A 24,778-nucleotide genomic window follows, 5' to 3' on the forward strand; every position below is an offset into this window, starting at 1 on the left:
CAAAACTCAGAACAGTTTGTTGTGGGGTTTCCAGGTTACGTAGAAGTAAAATGTAAGATGGCAAGAACAGGAGGTACAGAGGCGGTAAATGGAATATACTCTCAGGAAGTTTTCTTACTGTTCAAATAATATTTCAGGGTAGGCTGTGGTAACTTCTAGATCAGTGTGGCTCTCTAGAGCAGTCAGTAAAAACCAGCATGAAGAAGTACAGCTAAAAGCCAGTACAGTAAATGAGGGTGGAATACGAAAAAAAATATTTCAACAAAAACAAAGCAGCAAAAGGACCAACAAAGGACAAAAAGGATAAGTAGAAAACATAAACTGAGGTAGTAGACTTAAGCCCAGCTGCATTAGTGATAGAATTTAATGGGCTAATAATAAGCACAGCAGTTTGAAGGGAGAAATTGTCAAACTAGACTCTTAAAAAGACGAGACCCAACTATATGCTGTTCATAAAAAATAACTTTAAATATTAATATTTATATTTAAATGTTAAATATAAAGACATTCAGATGGAAAATAAATGGGTGCTAACGAGTGGATGCTAAGCAAACATTAGGCGTTAGAAAGCTGGTGTATCTGTATTAGTCAGGCAAGGTAGACTTCCAGACGGAGAATGTTACGAGACTAAGGAGATCTCATAGTAAAAGGGCAGTAAGTCAAGAAGACATAATGTCAAATGTATAGGCTCCTGATAACAAAGCTTCAAAGTATGTAAAGTGAAAATGTGACAGAACTAACGGGAAGAATAGGCAAATAAATCTACAGCTGGGCTGGGGATTTTCAGTCCCTCTCGTTCCGTGTAGCTGCCTCCCTGACAGTTTTGCTGATTACGACCTTTTGCTAAATCCATGTAGTTACAAGTCCTAAAGCTCATTGCCAGTTTTTCAGAGGTTCGTTTGTTCATTGGTATGAATCTTAGGTAGGGAAGTAGCACATCCAATTTCTGTTTCCTTGTGTCTCTGTAACTCATTGTTTTTTTTTGTTGTTTTTTTTTAATTTATTTTTTAAATTTATTGGGGTGACAATTGTTAGTATAACTCATTGTTTTTAAAGCCTACTCCTTTCTGAGTCTGGGGGAAGAGGGCTTGTTTCTTTGATGACATCTCTTAAATGATGGCTTAGTCCATAGGCGGATGCAGGCGTGGAGACTTTTGTGTTGAACTCAGCAAGCAGTAGGCTCCGGCTTCACATGGCCCTCTCATGCTTCAGGAACTTTTCATTTGGGAAGTCGTTATTTTAGGCCAGCCCAAGTTGTTACATCTTTAGTAATACATGTACGACTTGGCCGTAAAACTTGGGGAGCTTGCACTGAGCTTTGGGGCTATTTTTTTAAAGCTTTATGGGAAGTGTCTTAAATGTCTTCATCTGCATAAGACACATCTGTCAGCCCAGGACGTGGGCAGAGGAGCTCTGATTTCTATGTTGGTGTTCAGTCGTGTAAACTTACTGTCAGAACACCCACGAGAGAACCCGGAATGCTTTCCTGAGTTTAGTCCACGGCGTGTAGACGGAGTCCCTGGGGGACGGTCTTCATGTCATTCCCTGTGTCACCACCTCCTTCTTGTCCTTGCAGGGTGCTCTGGACCAGGGCTCCGACTCCCAGCTCCTGGCCGTCCAGTACACAGAAACCCCCAGGATCAGGTGAGACGTGTGCGTGCTGTTGGCCAGGAAACTGGACGTGACTTAGGCCGGCCAGCCCTCGTCCCTGTTCGTATCTGGCCCGCCTGCTTTCTGAAGTTGGCTTGTAACCCCAGGCGTGGCCATGTGCAGACACGTGTGGACTCTCCCAGGCGAGGTGTCCGAAGGTAGCGCTGCCTTCTGTTCCAGATCCCCTCCCGTAAACAGTGTCCTTTACCCAGTGTATTTAGTTTAGGGCCATGTTTTTCACATTTTTGTGCTTTTGGTGGCCCCTGAGTGTAGTGCCCATGTGCCACCTGTGTTGACAGCACCAGAAGGCTGGGATGGGCCTGATGGGGAAAGGACGTGTGTCACGTAAGCTTCCTGCAGGCCCAAGTTCCAGCGGGACTTCACCCGGGGGCTCACAGGAGACCCTGTTTTCCCTTGGGAGCATGGCTCAGAATTGCTGACTCAGTGTTTGCACTGGCTTTACAAGCTGCAGCTGCCGTGAGTAGGGAGACTTGGCCATGTGTTGAGAATATTATAGCCTAGTGAGCAAATGGAAGCATTTCCAAGGAGGTTCTATGACTCACTTACAATTTCCTTTTTGGCCACTCTTTTTCTCCTCTTAAGTTAATAAAGATTTTTTTAAAAATAGTTTTTTAGTTTTCAATTACCATTGACATACAGTATTCTATTGGTTTCAGGTGTATAGCATAGTGATTAGACACTTACATACCTTACGATGTGATCCCCCGATGAGTTCCCTTCTGACCCCACACAGTTGTCACCATGTCACTTCCTGCAACTATTCTGTAACGACCAATTTGTCCTTAATCCCTTCCCCCTTTTCCCCAGCCCCCCACCCCTTCCCATCTGGCAACCATCAAAATGTTCTGTGTATCTATGAATTTGTTTTGTTTGTTTACTTATTTTGTTTTTTAAATTCTACATGTAAGTGAAGCATATGGTATTTGTCTTTCCCTGACTTATTTCACTTAGCAAATTAATAAAGATTGATTGAAAACATAACGATTGAAAACACAAAGAAGGACATACATGTTTTCTTTTTGGAGAAAAATGAGCATTATTTCTTTAACTCTCTTTTAGCTCATGAGTGTTGGCTTATTGTGCTAAACAGTAAAAGACCCTGGTTAAGAACTATACTAATAAATGGGAGTGAGTCTTTGGGCTGAGGTGAGGTTTGCGGCTTTATGAGGCGCTGCCCCCTCCTTTTAGTAACTTCCGCCAGCGGCTGTGGAGGGCTCCTGTGGAACAGGGTCCACGTGTGCTGCTGCCAAAGGGTCCAGCGTCTCTGCGGAGCCTGCCAGGTCCTGCCAGACCCTTTCAGTTGTGCTCATTCCACTGATTAGGAGACGCAGCCAGCAGTGAGGCTGGCTCCTGCAGGGACACCCAGCTGAGGAGAGCAGGACTCCAGGGCCCGTGGCTTTGTTCCCAGATCCGAGGCTCTTCCCACCGTCACACCGGTGGCCTGACAGGCGCCCACATGTGTCTTCACAGGCCTCGCAGAGCCGTGAAAAATACCTTCCTCAGACTGAATTTTTGTTACCCCAAATTTTGACATCATACAAACCAGTGCAGAGACAATTTTCTGGTGCTTTCATTACCATTATGTGCTTTGCAATGCACTTGACTGGGGTACATTTTAGAGCCTTGGTTCAGAAATGAGAGTTGCAGCCTAGTGAATTGAATTTTACAGTTCTCGTGACCTTGGGCTTTCCAAAATGTTCTTAGAAAAAACGACCAAAATGCTCCTAATTCTTGGTGGAGATTCTTGTGATTTGGGCGAGCCTTAGGAGGGGGTGTCTGAGTGGGCGTGGGGTTCTGTGCCTGACCCACTGTGCCTCTTCCCCGGCAGTGGGCCCACGGGCAGCGAGCTGCAGGTGTACTACGCGTCGGCTGGTGGCTACCGGGACTTCTTCGATGCCATCCGCAGGAGGGGCGACACATTCTACGTGGTGTCCTTCCGAAGGGTAAGTGCACTGGAAAGAGCAGAGGACAAGCTCTCAGCCCCTGCTCGGTGCAGTAGCGGTGAGCTGGGGGCGGCCTCCATGCGGGGGACCTCGTGCCCTGCGCTCCGCGGTAGAAAGGTGAGCACGGATTGATGTCGGCCGGGAGTTCGGAGTCAGAAAAGACCAAGTCCTCATTGATGTTTTCCGTTATACTGTTCATTATAACCAAAGGAGAAGTGAAAACATAAACATTCCTGTTCAGGCTGGTGGTGGGGTTCCCGTTGGTATTGAGAAGTCGCTCTCCCAGCTGTGGGGTCAGGGTGCACCGTGCGCTCTGTGGATCCTGCTCCCCAGCTGTGTGAGCCCTCCAGTGTCGGTCTTCCAGCAAACGTTTGCTCCCGTGCTGAAGGTGTGCTAGCTGCCCGTGAGGTTATGCAAAGGAAATGTTGATGCACGCACTTTGGAATGTTACGGATGTTAGACTGAGAGGGAAAAAATGCACAGCTATTTACATCGATCTGTTCTTCCTCTGCAGTGAAAATACTTTCTTCAGAGAGGGCCCTTCTGAATAGCTGTGTTTGTGTGAACCCAGGGCACAGAGTGAGTTAGGGTTCCTCGTTGGTTTGCAGCCTGATTTCTCAGTTTTTGAAGAAGGTGGAGGGGCTGTGGTTACAGCTAAGCACATACTAACAAGAGCAACCCGTCCGTCCTCTGATTATTGTCGCCGCTCACAACCACTGCAGTTCTCAGTGAACTCAAGTCTTTCGCTAAGGTCTAAATAGCTAGGAGCTCAGAATTTCAGTACCAGAGAGCTTTGACACTAGAAGATGAGGGAAATCGGACCTTTCACATATTTTGGTTATCAGTCAGATATGCTGGGGGAGCTGGGATGCCCTCGAGGTGGCCTCTCATGGTTTCTGCCTCTTTCACACACCCGCTGTGCTCGCCTGCGCTTAGACCTACGGGTGTGTTTCTGGGCCGCTCCAGCTCACAGTTCACTTTCAGCAGCAAGGGGGCAGCTGGGACCAGGGTTCCCGGAGCCTCCAGCTGCTGGTGATGGGAACAGAGTGTTTGCTGTAGTGTTGGCAGAGTTAGGCTTAAAGTGGGAAGAAAGTAAATGTTTAAAAGTGGAATCCAGCACCACGAAGAAGCGGGTCGACAGATGTGAGAAGGGACATGTTGGAGTGTGTGCCGTGGGATTTACCAGAAGGATGTGTTTAACAATCGAATAGCCGAATACTTCTCTTAGCTCCAGGGTAGTTTCTCTATTATTTGATCAAAAGAATACAGTATATGTTAGAAGTAGCAGCTGTCAAGCCGTGGGTTGGTTCCTGGGTAGTTGGGGTTTTCTAGGGAAGAGAACAAGTATTTGTCACAGAGAAAGTAACCTCAGCTTTAAAGGACTGTTTTTACAGAGGAAGATGAATGGTGCTCTTTTGTAAATATATGCATCACATTTCTTGCATTTGTAAAAGCTAGTTCTCATTAGTTTGCTGTGAAAAGTGCTGCTGGAAAAAGACACCCCCCCACCCCCATACTTCGATATTTGGCAGGAACATTTTGGAGTGGGTTCTTGTTAGTCCCCACTGCTTTCTTTTTGAAGAAGCGATGGTGTCCAGTGTCCACACAGATTCTAGCAGCCTGAGCCAGAAACTTGAAACGTGGCCTCAGGGTAGGAAGGCTGTCATTGATGCCCAAAGGTTGACTGGTGGTTTTACTGGTTCAAACAGTGTTTCCCATGGAGGGCCACCTACAGGAATGTCACAGAAGCGCAATGACGTTTCCTAAATGAATGCCTAGACTTAGAGCTAATACACGCTTAGAAGAGTGGCCTCGTTTCGTAACATGTGCTCTCTGTTTCTTGGGAGTTTCTGTGTAGCACCTGTAATTGTCTGTAGGCCCTTCAGACGAGAGGCGTGTCCCTGTCGTCAGAGGAAGTCGTTTTCTAAAGTCTGCTTCCCAGGGGACGCGCCGCCTCTGGTTTTGGGTTTACAGCTGGAACGTGCACCTGGGTCCTGGAGTTGGGCCAGTTTCTTATCTGCATTTTCAAGGCCTTTTTGCCAAATTATTTCTCTAGCTGGAAAAAAATGGGAATGTATGAGTTTGGAAAGATAACTTGCTTTTAAAAAAAAGTATTATCTCAGAAGAGAGACTTTTAAAAGACTTTTAGAAGGCTTTTTAAAAATCAGTTTGTAACTCACTTTGAAACGCACTCGCATTCAGGTCTAAAATACATTACGAAAAATAGAATAGATTGTCTGAGCATCCAGGTAACCCAGGTAACCTGTGCTGACGTCAGTAACATTCTCTACATCCATTTCTGTTTCATTTCAGTTATATTCAAATACTGACACCTTAATGTATATAATGTGATTCACCAACCTCTTTCACATACGTAATCTTGTTATTTCCTTACACATGATAAAGTAGGTATTCCTAGTCCTATTTACAGACCAAAAAAAAAAAAAAAAAAAGAGGCAAAGAGAGGTTCAGTGGGGTATCTGAGGACCCCAAAATGGTAAGCAGTAGAACTAGGGCAATAATTGAAGTGTTCTGATTTTCCCTTTACTTTCTGGTGCTGCATTTAAGATCATTGTGGAATATGTAAATAGAAAATTTACCTGTTCCTCCCAAGCCAACCATGTTTCACTGGCACATGTACTGGCAGCTTTGCTGGAGTTCTGGCAGAACAACTCAGTTAGTTCTGTTTGTTAATTACCTGATTGTAGGTTAAGCACTTAATTAGGTTACACTTTCATTGATGGTAAAGAATAACTTAGTGGTCTGAAATAATACATGTTTGTGTTTCAAACCAGGGAATAGACTAAATAGGCTTTAAGAGTTTCTAGTTTCCTTTGAAAGCAATTGGAAAGAATATCTTTGCTGTTTCTTGAAAAGGAAGTAGTTTAGTCAAAGTAGACGCTACTGTGACAATCGGTACTCCAGAGCTCCTCACAGAGAAGTGTGGTTTTGTGCGTGTGCAAGTGCATTTTACTGTGGATCCTGTGTATGGCATGCCAGCTCCCTGAGATCAGAAACATTTGATCTCAGACGCCTTGTTAAATGACTTACTGCTGTGCTTTCAGGGGCTGAGTCATTTGTTCCTTGGCTCTGGAACAGATTGCTAGCTAACATAAAAAAAATTCTATTATTTGGACTTGTCAGTTGCAAACTCTAAAATAACTTGTTTTGTGTTTGAAAAATGATTGCTCAGTAGTCTCTGTAGCCAGACCTGTGTATAGAATATCCATGGGCACAAAGAGCCTGCCGCTCGTAATAATCGGAAGTCTTCAAAACTCGCAGGAAGGTGGGCCCGTCCCTGAGTCAGGACAGTTTTCTATCCGTTCATCATTTGTGTGCTCTCGTGGTCTTCATCTTCTAATGTCTTTTTCATGTGCATTTGTTTAACCTCCCTTTTAGTTGGCGTAGTTTCTTTGGGCATGGATAAAGTCTGCTCATTCTGTTTCGTCTTTCTACAAGGTCTGTTGCAATTCACTGCAGACAGCAGAGCAAGTCCCACATAAGTGTTCGCAGCTCCAACTGTTGTTTATTTGTGCCTTTTAACCTTATTTTTTATGCCTACCATTCAAAAGATTGCTAGAGGTGGGGATTGCAGAAACAAAACGAAGGACATTTTTCTCAATAGATGTTTAAAATCACTTTTATAATTCAAATAACCATGACAACTTAAAAAATACTTGGTCTCCTTTGATGTGGACCTTTAGCTGTGGAATAGACGCGTTTCTGAGAGACTGCCGAGTCCCCCTGAACGAAGGTGGGGTTTAGTAGCTGCGAGCTTCAAGTTTTGGTAGTTTCCTTCTCATCAAATTTCAGATTTTTCATCACAAGGAAAGGAAACATTTCCTGAAAGCAAAACTGCATTCTAAGAAAGAATACTTCTCCACATCATGAAAATGTGAGGGAAACGTTTCCTCAGCAGTTCGTCACGCAGCCCTCCCACGTGCCTTCTAGCCCCGACGCTGTCCTGGTCTTGCACAGACCACGGCCTGGTCTGTCCTGAGGGTCCGCATCTGTAAAATGATCTCCTTACAGTAGACGTGCACTTGGCTTCCAGCTCCAGAAATCTGTGCTGCTTCTAATTGTGCGTGCATGTGGGGGGGGTATCGTATGTGTGTGTGTGTGTGTGTGTGTGTGTGTGTGTGTGACCACTGTCCTCTTAGAAATCTATAACATTGTGTTGAATTACTAAAGTGATTCAGTCTACTGGAGTTAGTGCATTTTAAGGGTTTTGAAAAACAAACATTAAAAAACAGCAAAAGGTCAAGTTACAAGGTAGGCTCATATATTAATGACTGAGTTTTTAAAGCTGGTATCTCAGAATTTATTTAATAATCACTTTAATAAAAGTGCTTACAATATGCCAGTCTTCAATCCTCAGAATGTCCTACGAGGTAGGTACATCTGGGGAACCTGAGGCCCAGAGAGGTGAATTTCTGGGTGAATTACCAACGCGATGCCATTTGGAAGTGACAGAGCCAGAATGTGGCCCAGAAAGTCTGGCTCCGAGGCCTGTATTTCTCTGATCACTTCCCTGCATTGCCTTTCCAGAACTTTTAGCCCCAAATGTCTCAGCTTTCCAAGTGGTCACCTTGGAGTTTAATTCCATTGATTTCTCTGTTCAGAACATACTTGGAGTTGCTTCAGGTTCGTTTTCCAAGGAGAATAAGAGCAAAGCCAAAGCCCCTTGGAAAACCAGCCACACACTAAAGGGACCGTGTGGGAGGGACAAGTGCCCACAGGGAGCCTGAGGGAGCGGGTAGAGACACAGAAGGAGACCTGCAGCCCATGAGGGCAAACCTTACTTGTTTATTTTATTTGAAAACATGGAGGTCAAGGAAAAAGCTCAGAAAGGAGGTGGTCAGCAGTGTCAGATGTTATAGGGCTCGTGAAGGGTCAGAGATGCGCAAACCCACCTGCTGAATAAACATGGAAGTCACTGGTGACTGGAGATGACAGTGATGGAAGAGTAATCAGAACAGAATCCAGACCCGAGGCAGTTGGGAGGCAGCGTGAAGGAGTAAAGCGGGGCTTTGGTAACTTTGGCATCGGAGGGAAGAGGGGACAGCCTGGAGGGGACAGCCTGGAGGGGACAGCCTGGATATAGAACTATGAGAGGAGAACCGTGTGTGTGTGTGTGTGTGTGTGTGTGAAAGACAGGAGGCGTATAAAGGTCAAGTATAAGGTAAATAGAGACTGTTGTGTTCATTTATAGCCATATGAATGTAAGGATGTAGCATATATTTTATTTTTGACATGCTTTAAAGGAAAAGAAACAATTCAGTGTTTGTTCCTCATCTGTATTAATGTTTTCTGTTTAAAGCGAAGCATGGAGAAAGTTGAAAACAATTTTTGTTTGTTTTGTTGCAGTAGGACTACAAAAAATAAAACAAAAGAGAGTATGGAATTAAAACCAGATTAAAAAAAATAGAATCATATTTAAAGTATTGCTTGAGACATCAGAAGTCTTACAAATCTTAAAAAGGAGGTAGTTTTTAATAATGGTTAAGAGTTTTAAAAATAAAAAGTTGACAACTATTTCCAATTTAATTTATATAGAGATGTCTTGGAGTTGTTCCTCACATAAAGTCATAAAACTAGAAAGTAGTCTGTTAACTCGCTTTGTGTCTAAACAGAGTTTGGTGCAAGTTTTTTGATGATGTCACACACTTAATTATGGGACCGTGATCATTGTCGTTAGGAAAAGTTGGTGATTTACGATGTGACTCAGGATTAAGGTCTGAAACCCTTGTGTCATTTTCCTCCCCTTCTCCACACGTGCTGATTTGCTCATTTGGGCTCCGATTTGTTTGGCTTTGACACTGTCAGCAAGCTGAGCACTGACACTTATTTGGTGTTTCCTGAAAACTAAGGCTAAGAGCTGTGTGCCGTTTATTCCCAGGCATCAATGCTAATCTGTAAGGAGCCTGTGGTGGGTGGGCTTGGAGGAAGCACACTGGCAGCCAGAGGGATGGACGACCGGCCGAGACTGGGCATATTGGACCTGTCCCGTAAATAGCTGTGTGGGCATCGCGTAGCGTTTTCCTCCTGCCAGGCCTGCAGCACCCCGAGGGCAAGAGCCACCTCTGTCTCTCCTGGTCCCCAGCGCAGACCCAGGCATGCAGCAGGCAGCCCGTGATTACTGAGTGAACACGCGGGCGAGCTGGGTAGTCCGTCAGGCTGACACCATGTTCTAAATTCATACTATCACCATAACGTGATAGAGAATTTGTAACAGACAAGCTCTTGAGTATTTTTCTCAGGGACATCTGTGTGGCGTGGTAAATCTAGAGATCAGTCTTTGAAACGCAGTGAATTCAGATGCGTTTTGAAAAGGCTCAGTTGGTGCCATTTGCATTAGCTCTTCACCTAGTAACACCTCTGTGTTGCAGAGTTGAAGCACTGACCTTGGGTGTGCTCAGACAGAGAAGAGTAGTTTCCAGTTAGGACGCTAAACAGACCGTGGTGTCATTTTAAGATCTAGAGTGAATCAGCCGCACACTAAGTCTGTATTTACAGAAGCCTTTCTGTAACGTGTGTCTGTGCTGGCCTAGAAGGATGGGTAATGCTAGAATTGTATCCCTCGCACAGTGTTTATTTTGAATATGGAAGGTGTTCAAGAAAAGCTTGTCAACTTCAGTGGTTTTAATCTTCCGTAGTCTATAGTTTGAATAATTTCAGTCGTCTATGTCTGATTATCATACACTTAGAAATAAATCTTAAAAATGAAACTAAAATGTATTGTACAGAATAAACAGGCCTCTGTTATTTAGTTTAAATTTTATAGCAAGTTTCTTCTGATTCCACTTGTTATTGAATAGAAATTCAGTGACTTTTATTCTGTTAAGAGCAGCCTGCCTTGGAGGGGGTGTCAGGTGCTCACTTTGTAGCTCCTGAAGGAGACTGGCTGTGTTTCTAAATGTGCTTCAAGACGGTGAGTTCATTTCCTGCAGATAAATACCCAGAATGGGATTGCAGTGTCATATGGTGGTTCTACTTTCAATTTTGTGAGGACCCTTCATACTGTTTTCCACGGTGGAATAGTTTTTTTTTAATAGCTTCATTGAGGTACAATTGACATAAGAGAAACTACACGTATTTAAGAGCACTTTTAGAAGATTTGGCATATATTTATATCTGTGACATCATCACATGGTCAAGATGAGCAGCTTGCCCATCATTCCCGAAAGTTTTAAGGTTCCCCTGCCCCTTTGTAATTTCTCCCCACTCACTCGTTCCCGTCATCAGGCGACCACTGATATTTCTGTTACTATAAATTAGTTCACACTTAAAAAATAATTTATATGAAGGAATTCTACATTATGTACATTTTTTCCAGCATAATTATTGTGATATTTCTCCACATTGTTGCTGGATCAGTAGTTCATCTCTCTGCTGCGGGTGACCCACCACAGGGTGGGGGGGGAAGGGGCAGGGGTGGGCTGTGTGTGTGGGGGGTCCCACCGTGGGTGGCGACACCACTTGTTCACCTTCCACGTTTGGCTCCTGTGGATATCTGTACAAGTGTTTGTGGGGCACGTGCTCTCACTCCTCTGTGTGAACACCTAGGAGGAGACCGCTTGCTTATACGGCAGGTGTACGTTTAGCTTGGTAAGAAACTGACAAACTGTTTTCCAAAGTGGCTGCATCATTTTACACCCGCCAGCGATGTGAGAGTCCAGTTCCCATGTGTCCTCACCAACACTGGATGTGGCTAGTCTTTTAATTCTAGCCATTCTAGATGGTGTAGTGCTATCTCATGGCTTTAATTTGCGTTTTCCTGATGACTAATACTTTTAACCATTTTCCCATGTGCTTATTTGTCATCTGTATATCTTCTTTGGTGAAGTGTGTGCTCAAATCTTTTGCCCATTTTTAATTGGGTGGTTTGTTTTCTTATAATTGACTTCAGAGTTCTTTATATATTGTGGATACAAGTCCTTTATCAGATAATGTGATTTGGATATATTTGTTCCCACTCTGTTGCTTGTCTGTTCAATTTCTTGTCAGTGTTTTTCAAAGAACAGAAGTTTTAATTTTAATGAAGACCAGTTTATCTGCTTTTCCTTTTATGGATGATGTTTTCGTTGTCCTAAAACTCTTTGCCTAACCAAAGGTCACAAAGATTTTCTCACGTTTTCTTCTGAAATTTGTATAGTTTTAGGTTTTACGTGTGGGTCTATGATCCATTTTGAGATAATTTTTGTATACGGTGCAAGGAGGGATCAAAATGTGTTTTTTACATATGGCTATCCAGTATGTATGATAGTCAGTGCTATGTTTTCATCCAGTAACTTTAATGGAAGAGTTAAAGCAAAGCCAAGTTTAAAAGGTGTACGAGGCTGTGAGGTTTTTGTATGTTGTCCTTCACTTTCTTGTTAGGTTGTACATTTTGCTGAAACTTCTTAAAACAGTATCCTGTGATTGAACTTCAACCTCAACTTTCCAGTCTTTATACTTAACCAATGAAATGTTATTTATATACGCTTTGGAAACATAACATATACTGTAGATAATTACAGCAAAAGTGTAACGGGTAGAAGAAGATATTGCCAAACCAAGATTCTGGAGACCAGATGAAATAAACACATAGCATGTGTCTGTATGGATCTTAGTGCTAGGAAATACACAGAGAAATAAGTAAAAGAGGAATAAAAAAGTTCTTATGAGAACTTTCTGCTACTTTTGGTCTAATTTGCTAGTGTTTTTCTCTTTATTTAGTAAAAGAGAATTAGACTAGAACTAACCTTTTTAAAATGCATGTGTTACATGTGTGTGTGTTTATACATATATACACATACACATGCTTTAGGCATTAGCTTAAAGGGCAGAAAACGAGCACAGACTAGAGATCATTTATCGTGTGGCGTTGTGCAGTCTTATTCAGAAATTTAGAAAATAGAAAGTGTTTCCACTCAGCTGTGAGTCACTGCTTTTTGGTTTAGTGGAGAAAATAACTTTGGGGGGCTGACACAGCATTTTTTGGTAGGCTCATGTAGGTTGGGCTGTGGAGTCAATGAAGCTGGATCCCAACCAGCTTTGTTCTGCTGCTTCCGGACTCAGAAGACTTGAGGGAAGTGTTTCCCACAGCCTCTGGGTCCTTGTCTCTCGTGGGCACTATCAGAGTAGCTCCCTCATCCTAGTGGAGAACTTTCAATGAGATAATAAATCAAGGACTAGCGCAGTGCGTAGCACATAGTAGGTGTTCAGTATGTGTCCATTTCTCTCTCATAGGGGTTGACCTCAGACGCATGTGACTACAGTTTCAAGAACCCGTAGTGGCTAGGATGGGGAGAGAGCTCGTTTTTCATCAGATGTAGCACAACCATCCATGATTCCTCCCCCACCTCCCCAGCTCTCCATAAAGATTCATTGCAATACTGTTACTTTCCTTATCATCCACCAACAGACAGAAAATGAGCACATTTGGGAAGAGTATGAAATCTGCAAGATTTTACAACAGTAGCTTTTACATTACTGCCCATTATCTAACTAGGTTTATGAAGGCTTCATTTAGATCACTTAGGCCTACCCTTTTTGTCCTTTTGGGAGAAAGGGAATCATAAATTTGAAAAGAGGGACCCTTGCAAGCAGAATCTCCCTTGGTAATCTATAACCTCTTACAGTCGCCTTTAAAAAAGTGGTTTTTGAGTTTTTTGAAACATTCCTATATTGACTCTAATTCAGGGTTCGTTTAACATAATGTCCACAGAAACTCTAGAGACTTAGATTACATACAGAAAACTGAGTAGCAGCAGATACCAGGTTTGCGGTGGTTTTTAGGGCTTATTCAAATTAACGGTACAGAGTATTCCTTTTGATGGAGTCAGTGACGGCACCAGTTGATAATTGAAGAGAAACTATGTGTCTGTAATCTGACCTTTCCACATCAGTCTCAGATCGGAGCCATGGGACTATGTCGTGCTCATCAGGAAGACATAGTGACATCACTTTAATCTGTAGCACAAAGCCAGTCTTGTTTGCATATAAGTATGAACAACATGCACACATAACCGTACACAGATTCTGAAACAATCACATTGGCCTCAGTTTAGGAATTGTTAGTAGATGTCACTGCTCAAGGTTGCGATTCCTTGTTTTCAGATGAAACCTGTTACCTGACATTTTTATTTATAATAGAAGTTATATATAGGTTATTAAGATCAAAATTGAATGATAAAATAGTTTGAATTCAGATTATAAAATAGTTCAGATCTGTTCTGATGAAACAACTTTACTTAAGTCTGAGGCTTTGGGAGTCAGTTTTTTAGTTATAAAATACATCTTGCTTATTTTTCAGTAAAAATGTAAGGTCACATAATCCTCTCCCATACTAAAGAAGTGGTCAGCCTCATTTCTGTGTGTATATATATGATCAGTGATTGTTTGAAAGCTATCATCCTCCTAGGATTAGTTTACCAATTTTATGTTCAGCTTAGATTAAGGAGAATATAGTATTTTCTTAAGCAGAATACTTATTAATTAGGGTTGAAACAAGTCCAGACTCAATTGCTTTTATTAGTATTTTTTGGATTTTACTATATTTTTATGTAGTTGACATGAGTTTAAAGTATAAATGTAAGAAGGCACGTTTTCCGTCTACCACCGTGGGAATCTTAATTTCATTTTGAAACAAAAAGTTCTATATTAAGGTAAATGGTAGTAGCAAATACCAAAAATCCCCAAATTTTAAAACTAGTGGTGCCTTTTTTGTCGCTGTCTAAGGGAAAATATAAATATGAGATATCTTCAGAGCATAAAAGGTTTCTTTCTTCATACCTTTTAAGAATTGATTGTATTATCCAAAAACCCATATTCCTGCCAGGTTGTGACTATTTGAATAATTGCTTTTGTAATTATAAGAAATTCTTCCAAATGCAGCTATCCTCAAAGAATTACTGTTTAATCAAGAGATTTAACCAATCTTTCTGTCATTCATCCAAAAACATAGTTGAGTAGCCATTATGTTCCAGGCTGTTCTTACTGCAAAAAATCCAGCAATAAGCAAAACAAACCGAGCCTTTTATGTTCCAGAGACAGATACAACAAATACGCATAAACATATAAGAGAATTTCATTTTGTGATAAGGGCTAAGAAGGAAAATCCAGAAGACACATTAATTTTAAATGAACATTGAGAAAGTACATTTTTTCAGGGTGAAGTATATAAATTCTTTGGCTTTTTTTGTTGTAAAAATTATTTAGAGGAATTAGAAACTCATCATACATATTTTGATTCTAATCTCAAAATTTAGCCCCAACTAGTGAATGTAGCATTTGTAAGTGGAAGTGTCTGTGGAGGAATACAATCCTTAGTTCGCTGCCACTTCACTTTCAGCAGTAAAGTCTGCAGCTCATGAAATCTGTAATTCTGGAGCGTGTTGGGCTTGCGGCAGCCCCTGGGGGGCCTGGTGACACAGCACTGAGGTGGGGATTATTGTTCATCTGTTGAAGTTTTATGCGTAGGCATTTGCTTACATCTTCCTCTCTGTCAGTTGAAATCCTGTATTTGCCAAATAAAACGAATCCCATAGTAACAAGAAGCTATGAGTAAGCAGCAGGAGCATGGGGTAGAGCCAGCGTCACCCTCACTCTGCGGGTGTACCTCGTGGGGCTTCTGACGGGCTCACTGCGCAGACTCGGGGCCCTGATGCTGCTCACCGCTTGTGTCACCTTAGTGAGCGCTCGTTTGGAGAACTAAGCAGCCCTGTTACTACTAGACTGGCTGTTACCACAGTCAAAAGCAGCATGTGAAACTCTGCATCCTGTTCCTGGGAGGAAACCTTTCTTGTGTAAATCTCCAAAAGTTCCATCCAGAAGACTGCTCTTCTGTCTCCAAAATGGATTTTTATAGGATGTAGCATAGTTCAGCAATTTTCAGGGGGAAAAGAAAAAGATAAGTTGCTTGAGAGTCCCATCTCTTCTGCTAGTCAGGTCCTGTCTGATAAACTTTATCCTTTTTGCTTCGTTAATTCGTTGATTCATTCAGTATGTGTTCATTGAACATTTACTATTACCAGGTACTATGCTACCACAGAATATGTTAAAATGAATAAGCTAAAATCCTTGTCCTCAAGGAATTTTTTATAGTATAGAAAAGTGACTTGCCAATCAAAAATTGCAACACTCTGATAGGAACTATAAAAGAATATGCAGAATGCGCTGAGATTACCAAAAAAACACACCTATTCCTATTTATGAAGAATTTACAGTTCTGTTTTATATGTTATCTCATTGAATCCTTCACCAGTTTTATGAGGTAGGTATTATTACCCTCTGTGACTTGTGCTGGGAACACTAACTTCATTTAGGAAGGAGAAGGTGGTGTCGGGAATGTTTTCCAGAAAACAGTTCTTGAGTTGATTATAGAAGGATGAGTGAGGAGGGTAGAGGGTGGGAGGAAGATGAGGCAGTGTGGCATTCCACAGAGAGATGAATATGTGAAAGTAGAGTACGTGTGAGGGAACTGTTCTTGGAATGTAGAGTAGGGTCTGGGAAATAAAAGATGGCAGGATTCCGATCAGGAGGGAACCTGTGGACCATGCTTAAGGAATTTGGTCCGTCCCCTGTAGAAGATAGAAATATGATCAGACGTGCTGAATTTCAGGAAGATAACTGTAATTGTTTTGCACAAGGCATCAGAAGAGTATTTTTTACTTTTAAAGGAAGAAATTCTCCAGCATTGATTTATGTTTATTAAATACATATAAACATAAAACTCGAAACATCTTATACTTCTACTTTTAGCTACAAAACCAAAGTAAATATATAAATTAAATATAAATAATATTACAAAGGTAAAACTCAAGTGAACAACATGAACTTATGTAGCAGGTCATGTTTTTGTGAAAGTCATTTCTGACAAGTGAAGGCGACACTGACTCTCCTGCTGCTGGTCCTTTCTGTTCTTAATTAAGTGTTTCCATATTGTTGAGTACTCTGTGATAACTTAATTCTCCCTCCAGTCTTCTCTGTTTGAACCACTAAGAAAAGCTTTGTTCTGTCTGATTAACAGTTAGTTGGGAGAAGGAGAAAAGGGATAATTGTACCCAATAGGCGCCTCTCTCTCATCAATTAAAGAAGTGGTACTCGGTGCCACCTGAATCGTAAAAAAAAAAATGTAGTGGCAGGCCCCTGAGATTGCATGGCAGTTACAGTATGACCCAGCGTATGCTTATATCAGTTATTTTATCAAAATGAACACACAAATAATTATAGGGAACTGATGGACTCCAGTTTGAGAAATGCATCTCTAGAGGATTCATTGCTCATCCAGTATATTATTCATCCAGGAATTTTGTAAAAAGGGAAGCCCTCAGTGTCTTGGGTGTAGAGTCATTGGCCAAAGCATCTTAAAAAGTCAAGAATTTAGGACCCAGAGATCAGTAGATTTTGTTAAAATCAGTGATCATAAGGACCCTTGAGAGTACACAGCATTGTTTCCAAACTACGTGTACCAATTATGTAATTTGTAAGATAAAATAATGTGAATTTGATGAAGTCATGGCTATTGCCAGAAGGGGTTCTGCTCAGAAATGCGCTTTTCAACCAAGGTGGCCAGTAAACTTGACGCTTACTGCACCTGTGCCCTCTGTGATACGCCGTCTAACTGAACACCGATGACTTCAGAAATTCAAGCCGGTTTTTTTTGTTAGTACTTATATTCAACTCGGTAGTGTGGTCAGTCATCACTGCTAAGTAACAAGATAGTGAACAAGAAAATTGTATCTCAGTTTATTCGTGTGGAATTCACAGTTCGCTATTTAAGGGTGAAGGGTTGATGGAAAGACTGCCCTTCAGGGGTGGCTAACATTGAGCAGTTAGTGTCCAGGGCGCCGCGCTGAGCTCTTCACGTGTATTAACCAACTTGATCCTCCAAACAGCTTTCATGAGACAGCCGTTCTTATGACGTCCTTCTACAGATGAAGACAGTGAAGCACAGCGCGGCCCGACCACTCGGCCGGGGCCACACGGCCACACGCGGCACGGCCGTTACCGAACGCGGCGGCCCCGCGTGCGGCCTTCACGACGATGCTGACCGCCCCCTTCATGGAAAGGCGCGCACAGGCCGGATTTGGAGATGGACTCGGGACGCTGACAGGGGCCCTGCAGCGAGTGCCTGTCCCGGTTTGCGTCCGCGGCCTCGCGGGCGGCCGCCCGGGGCAGGAAGGGCGGGGCCGCAGGCGCGCCGCCCCCGAGGTCACTGGGTTGTACCGCTAAGCGTAAGTGGTAAACTAAGCCACCGACCTGGATAACAGGACCCACTGCAGCCTAGAGATGAGTAATTTTATAAACACAGGTGGATAAATACTACCACCCGCCAGAGTCTGCATATTATCTAGACTCAGGCCCATTGGTTCTGTTCCTCCTAACGTCTACACACAGAAATCAGTGAAGAAAGGTACTTTGAAGGATGAAGTTCCAACCCGTATCTCCAGGTGACATACATGTCCAGTGCTGACACGACAGTCGCTTGGACTAGTTTTACTGTGGCTGCGGCCCTTTCCACCGCGCAGGCAGCCTGGACCTCAGGGTGACGTCACTTCCGGCGCAGCCCTGTGCGTTGCGCGTGGTCTGTTGGGAGTTGGCGGCGCCGGAAGCCCGGCCGCCCGCCATGGAGCGCAACGCGGATGGTGCTGCGCCTGCGCGGGTGGTGCTGCGCCTGCGCGGTCGGCGCCCTCCGCGGCCACGGCTGTGACGCTGCAGCCGATGTGCATGCAGACTGGACTCTAAAAGCTGCCGCGAAAACATTTCCTGTTGAACAGCAAGAGTTGTGTAAGATGTCAGAGCTGTTTTGCATATTTACAGAAAAAGAAATATTTCCGAGCTTGAACTGCACCCATTACTGGTGGGTGGTTCTGTTTTTCTAAAGCGGTGGTGATGCCGCTTGGGTTTCTCTGAGGTGGTGCCGTTGTCTGTCCAGCACGAGCCTAATGGTTCCCGGCGTTTCTTTCGCGTTTTCGTTTTCCTTGTCTGTCTGGCCTGAAGCCGCGTGAAGACTGTGTTTCTCCGTGGAAAAGGTGAATGCACTGGAGGCACACGATGCTGTTTCAGTCACCGTTGTGTTTTACTTGTATAGTTCTAGCTAGAAGTCCGTGCTTGCTTAGTTTTCATCCACAGTTCATCATCCAAGGTGTAAAGTATCTTCTGAACATAACATGACCATCATCTTTTTGCTTGTTCCTGTTTCTCTTAAGCTGTCAAACCCTGTGTCAGACTGAAATAAATTGTCCCTGATACCCAGGCAGCGTTTGACTGAGACTGTGCCTGTCCTGTGTAGTTCACGATGTTGGGTATTAGCATTTTCTCCGTGTTCTAACACTATTATCGAACTAAACTGGAGCTGGAATGCTTTTATAAAGTCCCTACTTCTGCAAAAATTAAACCCGTTGTGATTTTCTCCTTTCTTGCAAATGGTTGCAAAATCTTTTCTAATAAACCTATCTTAGGAACTGTGTCAAAACATGGTATTTGATATAATTCATTTGCCTATTATTAGTACTTAAATCCCCTTTTTTAAAAAAACTTTATGGAACTCTTACAATAGTGCTTTCTATGTGTCAGTCGCTATTCCAGCTGCTTTACGGTAACTAAGTTGCTGAATCTTTCGACATGACCCATGCACTCAGTCTTATCACCGTCCTAGTTGGCCGGTGGGGAAACAAGGGGACAGACACATGGAGGAACTCGCTTGATCCTGCTGCGGGAAGTCAGGGGGCAGAGGCGGGGCTCCCAGCCTGGCGGTCTGGCTGTGGTCAGTGTAGCCGGGCCGGCCGGTGCTCGTGGTCGCAGTGTCCTGGGCTGTGTGCGTCGGCGTCCCAGGCATCCTTGTTAGATGCTTTGGCTCAGCTTGGGCTGGCCGCATCAGGATTGTTTTCAGGGGTGGGCGCCCTGTGGGGCTTCCTCGTACAGTCTGCAGGCGGCCGTGCTGCGTGTCCTTGGTTCAAAACGTCTCTTTGAGAAGGACCTGCTGTATCACCATGTCCACTTCTGATCTTGGCTTCCTTTGTAGATTTAAATGCGTTCCGAAGGTACCAAATTATTACAGAACTTAAAATTAATGCTGTTATATCTTAGTTTGCCATTTAAACCATTACCACCTGAAATTTAGTTGAAATTTTTTCTAGAACAATATTTGACCCAACAATGAAAACAAAAACTTTAGTCATTGTCCACAAATGCATTTATCACAAAAATTCCCTTTAAAATTTAGTGAAAGCCGCAACTTGCTGTTGCACTCATGATGAGAGTGAAGAGAAGTGTGTGGAGTTCCGGAAAGCACCCTAAGAGACACGAGGAGAGAACTCACTGGGTGGTACCACCTCTTTGCAGCCGGTAGTAAAGCTCTGTTCCCAATGGAAGCATTTTTCACTTCAGCTATTTTGCTAACCCCTGATCCCAAGACAAAATTTGTCCACTAAGGTAGGTAAGTCAGATTACTGCAGCTTATGGTTAAAATTATAAGGGCATTAGAAGAAATTTAAGGAACATGCTTTTTCCCACCACTTTGTAGTTTGCCCTGTCAAGACCAACCTTTCCTAAAATGTACTTTAGGCATATTTCACAGTTCTGCCAATTTCTTCCTGTGAAACCGAAATCAAAATTGCTTTGGAAGGAAAAGGATCAGGACATTTGATGAAGACCGGGCAGTGTCCAGACCCTGACTCATGCGAGCAGAGAGAGCTTCAGAAATGGCAAGGAAGTAGGAGCCCTCTTCCCCCCCCCACCTTCACAAAGGTATGGGATCGTTGCTGTGAAGGAGTCAGCTAGAATAGTATCTTCGTGTTCCCTTCGCACCCTGCCGTGCTGCACACACTCACACACGCACACAACACGCACGTGAGGCTGCTCTTGCACACGTTTACCTCATTCCTACAGTGTCTGCCTAGAACCTTAAAAAATAATTTTTTCCCAACCCAGCATTTTCCCCATTTTTTCCAACAAAAAGTAAAATAACTCCCTGAGATGTCTATATTTAACTTTTCCGTGAGGTTTTGCCCAGAGCTCTCCTCGGAACCCTTGCTGACTCCATTCGCTGCAGCCCCGCCTGCCTTTCCCTTGGTTTGCTTTGGGAGCATGTCTGCAGGATGCAATTTCATCGTCAGGAAATTCACTTCCTACCAGTAGTCCTGAGTGAAGTGATTTCTAAAATGAAACATCTTGTAAACATTATGTTTGACAAACTCATGTGGTCAAACTCTATGCATGGAGTGCTTGATCCTTTCTGTTAATGAGACACTCTCTGAATTGTCACACTATTGGCATCTGACAGACGATGATGAGACAAGTCCCAGGGTCCTCATTTATTTCCTCAGTCACACACCGTCCAGCCTTTGGCAAAGCTCTGTGTGGGAGCTGACGGTGTTCTGAACTCTGAGTAGCTCAGGTTGGCGATGAAGTCACAGGAAGTACCGGGTCAGAGCTTTCCTGGGCCTTGAGCTGTCCAAAGCATGTATGTGTTTTGATGTGATTTCACTATATTATGTAAACGTGCCTTTATCTGCTGGGTTTCAGGGCGGGTCCAGTACCTTTTCCTTGAGTCCAGACCCACGAGAGTTCCTGGGCGCCTTTCTTGTGTAAACTACACTCGGTGCATTAACCATAATTTCCCGTATCAGTTACAGTTTCTTTAAATCAGGATAAGAACTTAAAGATGCTTGTTAAGCAATCTGAGTGCAGACTGTTAGGATTTTGTTCCCAGTCTTTTATGGCTGTTTTGCAATGAGGGAAAATTTTTTTAACCTATTCACTTCTATTAAGTCTTGCTGTCTCTTCACACTGTATTGTATTGGTTTAAATAATATTTTGTTAAGTTACACAATTACCGAATACACATAGCAAGAATAATTTTGGGAAAAAACCCAGCTCAGCTAGTCATGGATATTCAGTGTGCTGTGGGCATTGGTCAGTAAGGGTTGGGGGTGTGAGGGGTCATGTAATCTAGCAGGTCAGTATAAATTGAGGTCAGTTTCTACTGCTCTGCTCGATGGGTAGAATCGGCATTTTGCAGCGCTAAGTGGGCTTCACGTGTTCTGTGAGTCACCTTCACCACCGTCAGCAGAGCCAGTGGGGTTCTGGTCTGTCCCCATGCTGGTCTCCAGAGGGCAGGAGCAGGCTGGTGTCAGCTGTGCGCCGTGTCTGTTCTTTCTGATGCAGGGCTGGGGGGGCGGGGGGGTCGCTGGGGATGGCGTGCAGATAGCGGCCTTGCATAACATGGGAAGACCCATGCTTTGTTCTCAGTGCATGTTCTGGTGTTTCCCCACCGGTGCTTGTTTCTCTCACATCTGAGACTGGTCCCCATGGCTTCCTCCCTGGACGGACCCCGAAGTGCCGCCGTCCCCTGAAGCCTTTTCAGGAGTCCGTCTGCAGATGTCTTAAAATGAGTGACATTGTTTGGAATGACAGGGCCAGAGTCATTAATCTCTATGGTAACGTCCTTTTCCTTTTTATTTTTAAGTAGCTTCACTGTTGTTGCAGCTGGATTATTTTCACTGACTTAATAGGAAGGAAAGAGTTTTGCTCAAATTCATCCCATTATATCTCTGCTTTTCTAGGATGTAATTTCCTCTACGGGCTCTTTATTAAGTAAGTAAAAATGGGGTGGGGGGACGCCGACGAAGGAGGCAAAATAATAAATACAGTGTTTTACGCTGTTAAGAAAGAGGGACACTTGTCTCTGGTTGCTTGAACCATTCGTTATTCAGATCCCTCTTAACTAAAGACCTTCAGGAGTGTCTCACAGATTGTTACTGTAACTAGTAATTAGGCTTAGGTAGAGCTACGAGTGACAGAAACCCAAAATAATGGTGGCCTAGACAAAACAGGATTCCATGTCTCTGTCCCGGGTCGGTCCGAGCGGTCTTGTGGCAGCTGCTGGAGCATCCGGACGCCTGGTGCCTTCTGTCTGCTGTCACCCTGATGGCACATCGCAGCTGCCACACTGTGTCCGAGGCCCTTCCCCAGGCCCAGCAGTCAGCGGACGGGGGGCACGGTGGAGGCATCGCCACCGCGAGGACCTGCAGACGCCATTTCTCCTTGCAGCCCACTGACCTGAACTCGAGTTCACGGTCACACGTGACGTCAGGAGGCTCAGGAATAGTCTGTGTCCTGCTCATCTGCGCCCAACTCAGCCTACGCTCCTGTTGTTCTTCTGAGGCTGTGGGGGAGAGCAGATCCGGCCACAAATGGCTGTTTCTGCCACAATTAGCATTGTTCCCCAACAAAATAAAAGCTGGAAGAGACCCTCTGTGGCACAGGGCTGAGTACATGTACCGCTGTGCCCAGTGAGTTTGCTTCATGAATGGTAAGAAGGCAGTAAGTGGTTGTTGGTTGAGGAACTAAAGCTCCTGGTTTCTGAAGATGTCACTCATAGAAGAATGTATGCTGATAAAGGAGATGAAAAGTGGAGAGAACAAACGATTCACAGGAGATGAACACAGTGGAGAGAACAGACGATTCAAGATTCATTGTTGGGGAAAGGAACATTTAAGCTGAGGAAGTGAAGGTAGACGTTAAATGAAGCAACTGCACTGTCCCAGGCGTGTGTGTGCGTGTGTGGATTACTTTTAGTATCTGATGAGCACTGTTAGGGTTTGTGGTGCACCAGCTCTGATGCCCTGCGCTCCTGGTTGTTAGGCCTCTTACAAACACTTTAGATTATAGCCCCCCACCCATCCCCGGTTGGAAACCTTTAATTATTAGAGGTAAGGCAGGTTTACTAATTTCATACATTCAGGTGTGATTCTTCTCTTTCATAAATAATTGTTTTTTGGCTTTCTGCTGCAAAAGTAACTACTTGGTTTGAAATTAAATGAAGAAAGAAAGTAGGAGATACTGTGTTCAGAAAGTTCTGTTCAGAACGATGCTTGGTGTGGCATCCAGATCTTAGCAGGAAGTGCAGATACAAATTGGAGCCCAACCTTAACCCGTCGCCATGGAATCTAAGTGTGTTTATTTTTACAGTAGCCTTAATTTGGGGCTTGCAAGTTTGTTGGTTTGTTTTCTTATTCAATTTGGGGGATGCTGAAGTAGTATTTTAATTACAGGGATTAAGCTGTTTATGTTCCGTGGTATAAAGATGAGCAGATTGTGTTTTTCTCTTGGCTGTCACGTGTCACCGTCCTCTCGGAAATGTGTGAGCTCTGTGTCTAGCAATGCATTTAAGAATGTCCCATGCTGCGATGCTGGAATTCTCACAGACCAGCCACACTCTCTCCCCCTTTTAAAAGAACACATTCTCACGGAAATGTTGCCTTGAACGAGACAAAGCACAGTTTCTGGAGATGTTTTCGGTGCAGCTCTGTTCACGTACCTGGATTTCAGCTTGTTCACCTTCTAGGTGTTTTTCTTAGCTTTACTGAGTACCTTCCATAATCACATCGACATTGAAGTTGCTTGCATTGGATTTTGATCCCTCTCAGCTGTGTCCAATCTGACTTTTTGATGCGTCCTTCATACAGAGATTTTGTTGAATGAATGAATGATGAAACAGATGAACAAAGGAATAAGAAAGCAGGCGGGGTTCAACTCAGGTCCCAGTTTTCTGCATGTAATCGTGCTCCTTTAAATGGCAACACTAATGTGTATTTGTTTCTCTTTTTGTTCCTTTTGCTGCGACTATTCCTGTTTCTGTTAGGGAAAAGGGGTTACTGAGAACAGCAGTTAATAAAGTCCTGAGTCACGTACAGTCGCTTTGGCATACCCACAGATGTACACACGTGTCCCCAAAACACTCCTACGCCCCTTTGGAGCCACAGTCCTCTGGGCCCAGTGATGCAGTGTGTGTGGTTGGGGACCAGCAGCTTCGGAGGCCCTGGGCAGCTGACAGGCCATCACGAGTTGGCAGTATTAGATTTCGACCTGTGTAGGTGTGCTAGGCGCGCGTTGACAGTTTTCTGATCGTTGCTGCCAAGCTGCACACCTGCTCTAGCACACAGGTTCCTGTTGCTTACAAAGGAGGTCGAGTGCTGTGGCTGCTCCCTGCAGAGGGAGACGGCAGGCTTAAGTGGGGGAGGAGGCTTCAGTCAGGGTCTCGTAATAGCGATAACTTGGGATCAACATTTTGGGGAAAAATGTCCCTCTTCTTTAAGAAAAGGTTTGAAAATGACTCTTGATAGATAACTGCAGTGTCTGTGACATTCTGTAGTCTAGCCCCCTCATTTTACAGG

The 24,778-nt window shown here is 43.8% G+C and overlaps 2 protein-coding genes across 6 annotated transcripts in view; both read left to right on the forward strand.

The window, feature by feature from the left end:
* The window catches only part of ATF6 (activating transcription factor 6), a 93,080-nt gene that overhangs the window by 42,263 nt on the left and 26,039 nt on the right, over positions 1-24,778 (forward strand). For all 5 annotated transcript variants that reach the window (XM_074322379.1, XM_074322380.1, XM_074322376.1 and 2 more), the window contains 2 exons: positions 1,577-1,644; positions 3,500-3,614. In XM_074322379.1, the coding sequence (XP_074178480.1) occupies positions 1,577-1,644; positions 3,500-3,614 (183 nt within the window). The remainder of the gene's footprint in view (positions 1-1,576; positions 1,645-3,499; positions 3,615-24,778) is intronic.
* LOC109435251 (uncharacterized protein C1orf226 homolog) overlaps positions 1-24,778 on the forward strand; it is a 244,108-nt gene that overhangs the window by 41,356 nt on the left and 177,974 nt on the right. The gene's annotated exons all lie outside the window — the stretch shown is intronic.

The sequence above is a fragment of the Rhinolophus sinicus genome, linkage group LG17 (genome assembly GCF_036562045.2).
Source record: "Rhinolophus sinicus isolate RSC01 linkage group LG17, ASM3656204v1, whole genome shotgun sequence".
NCBI lineage: Eukaryota > Metazoa > Chordata > Mammalia > Chiroptera > Rhinolophidae > Rhinolophus > Rhinolophus sinicus.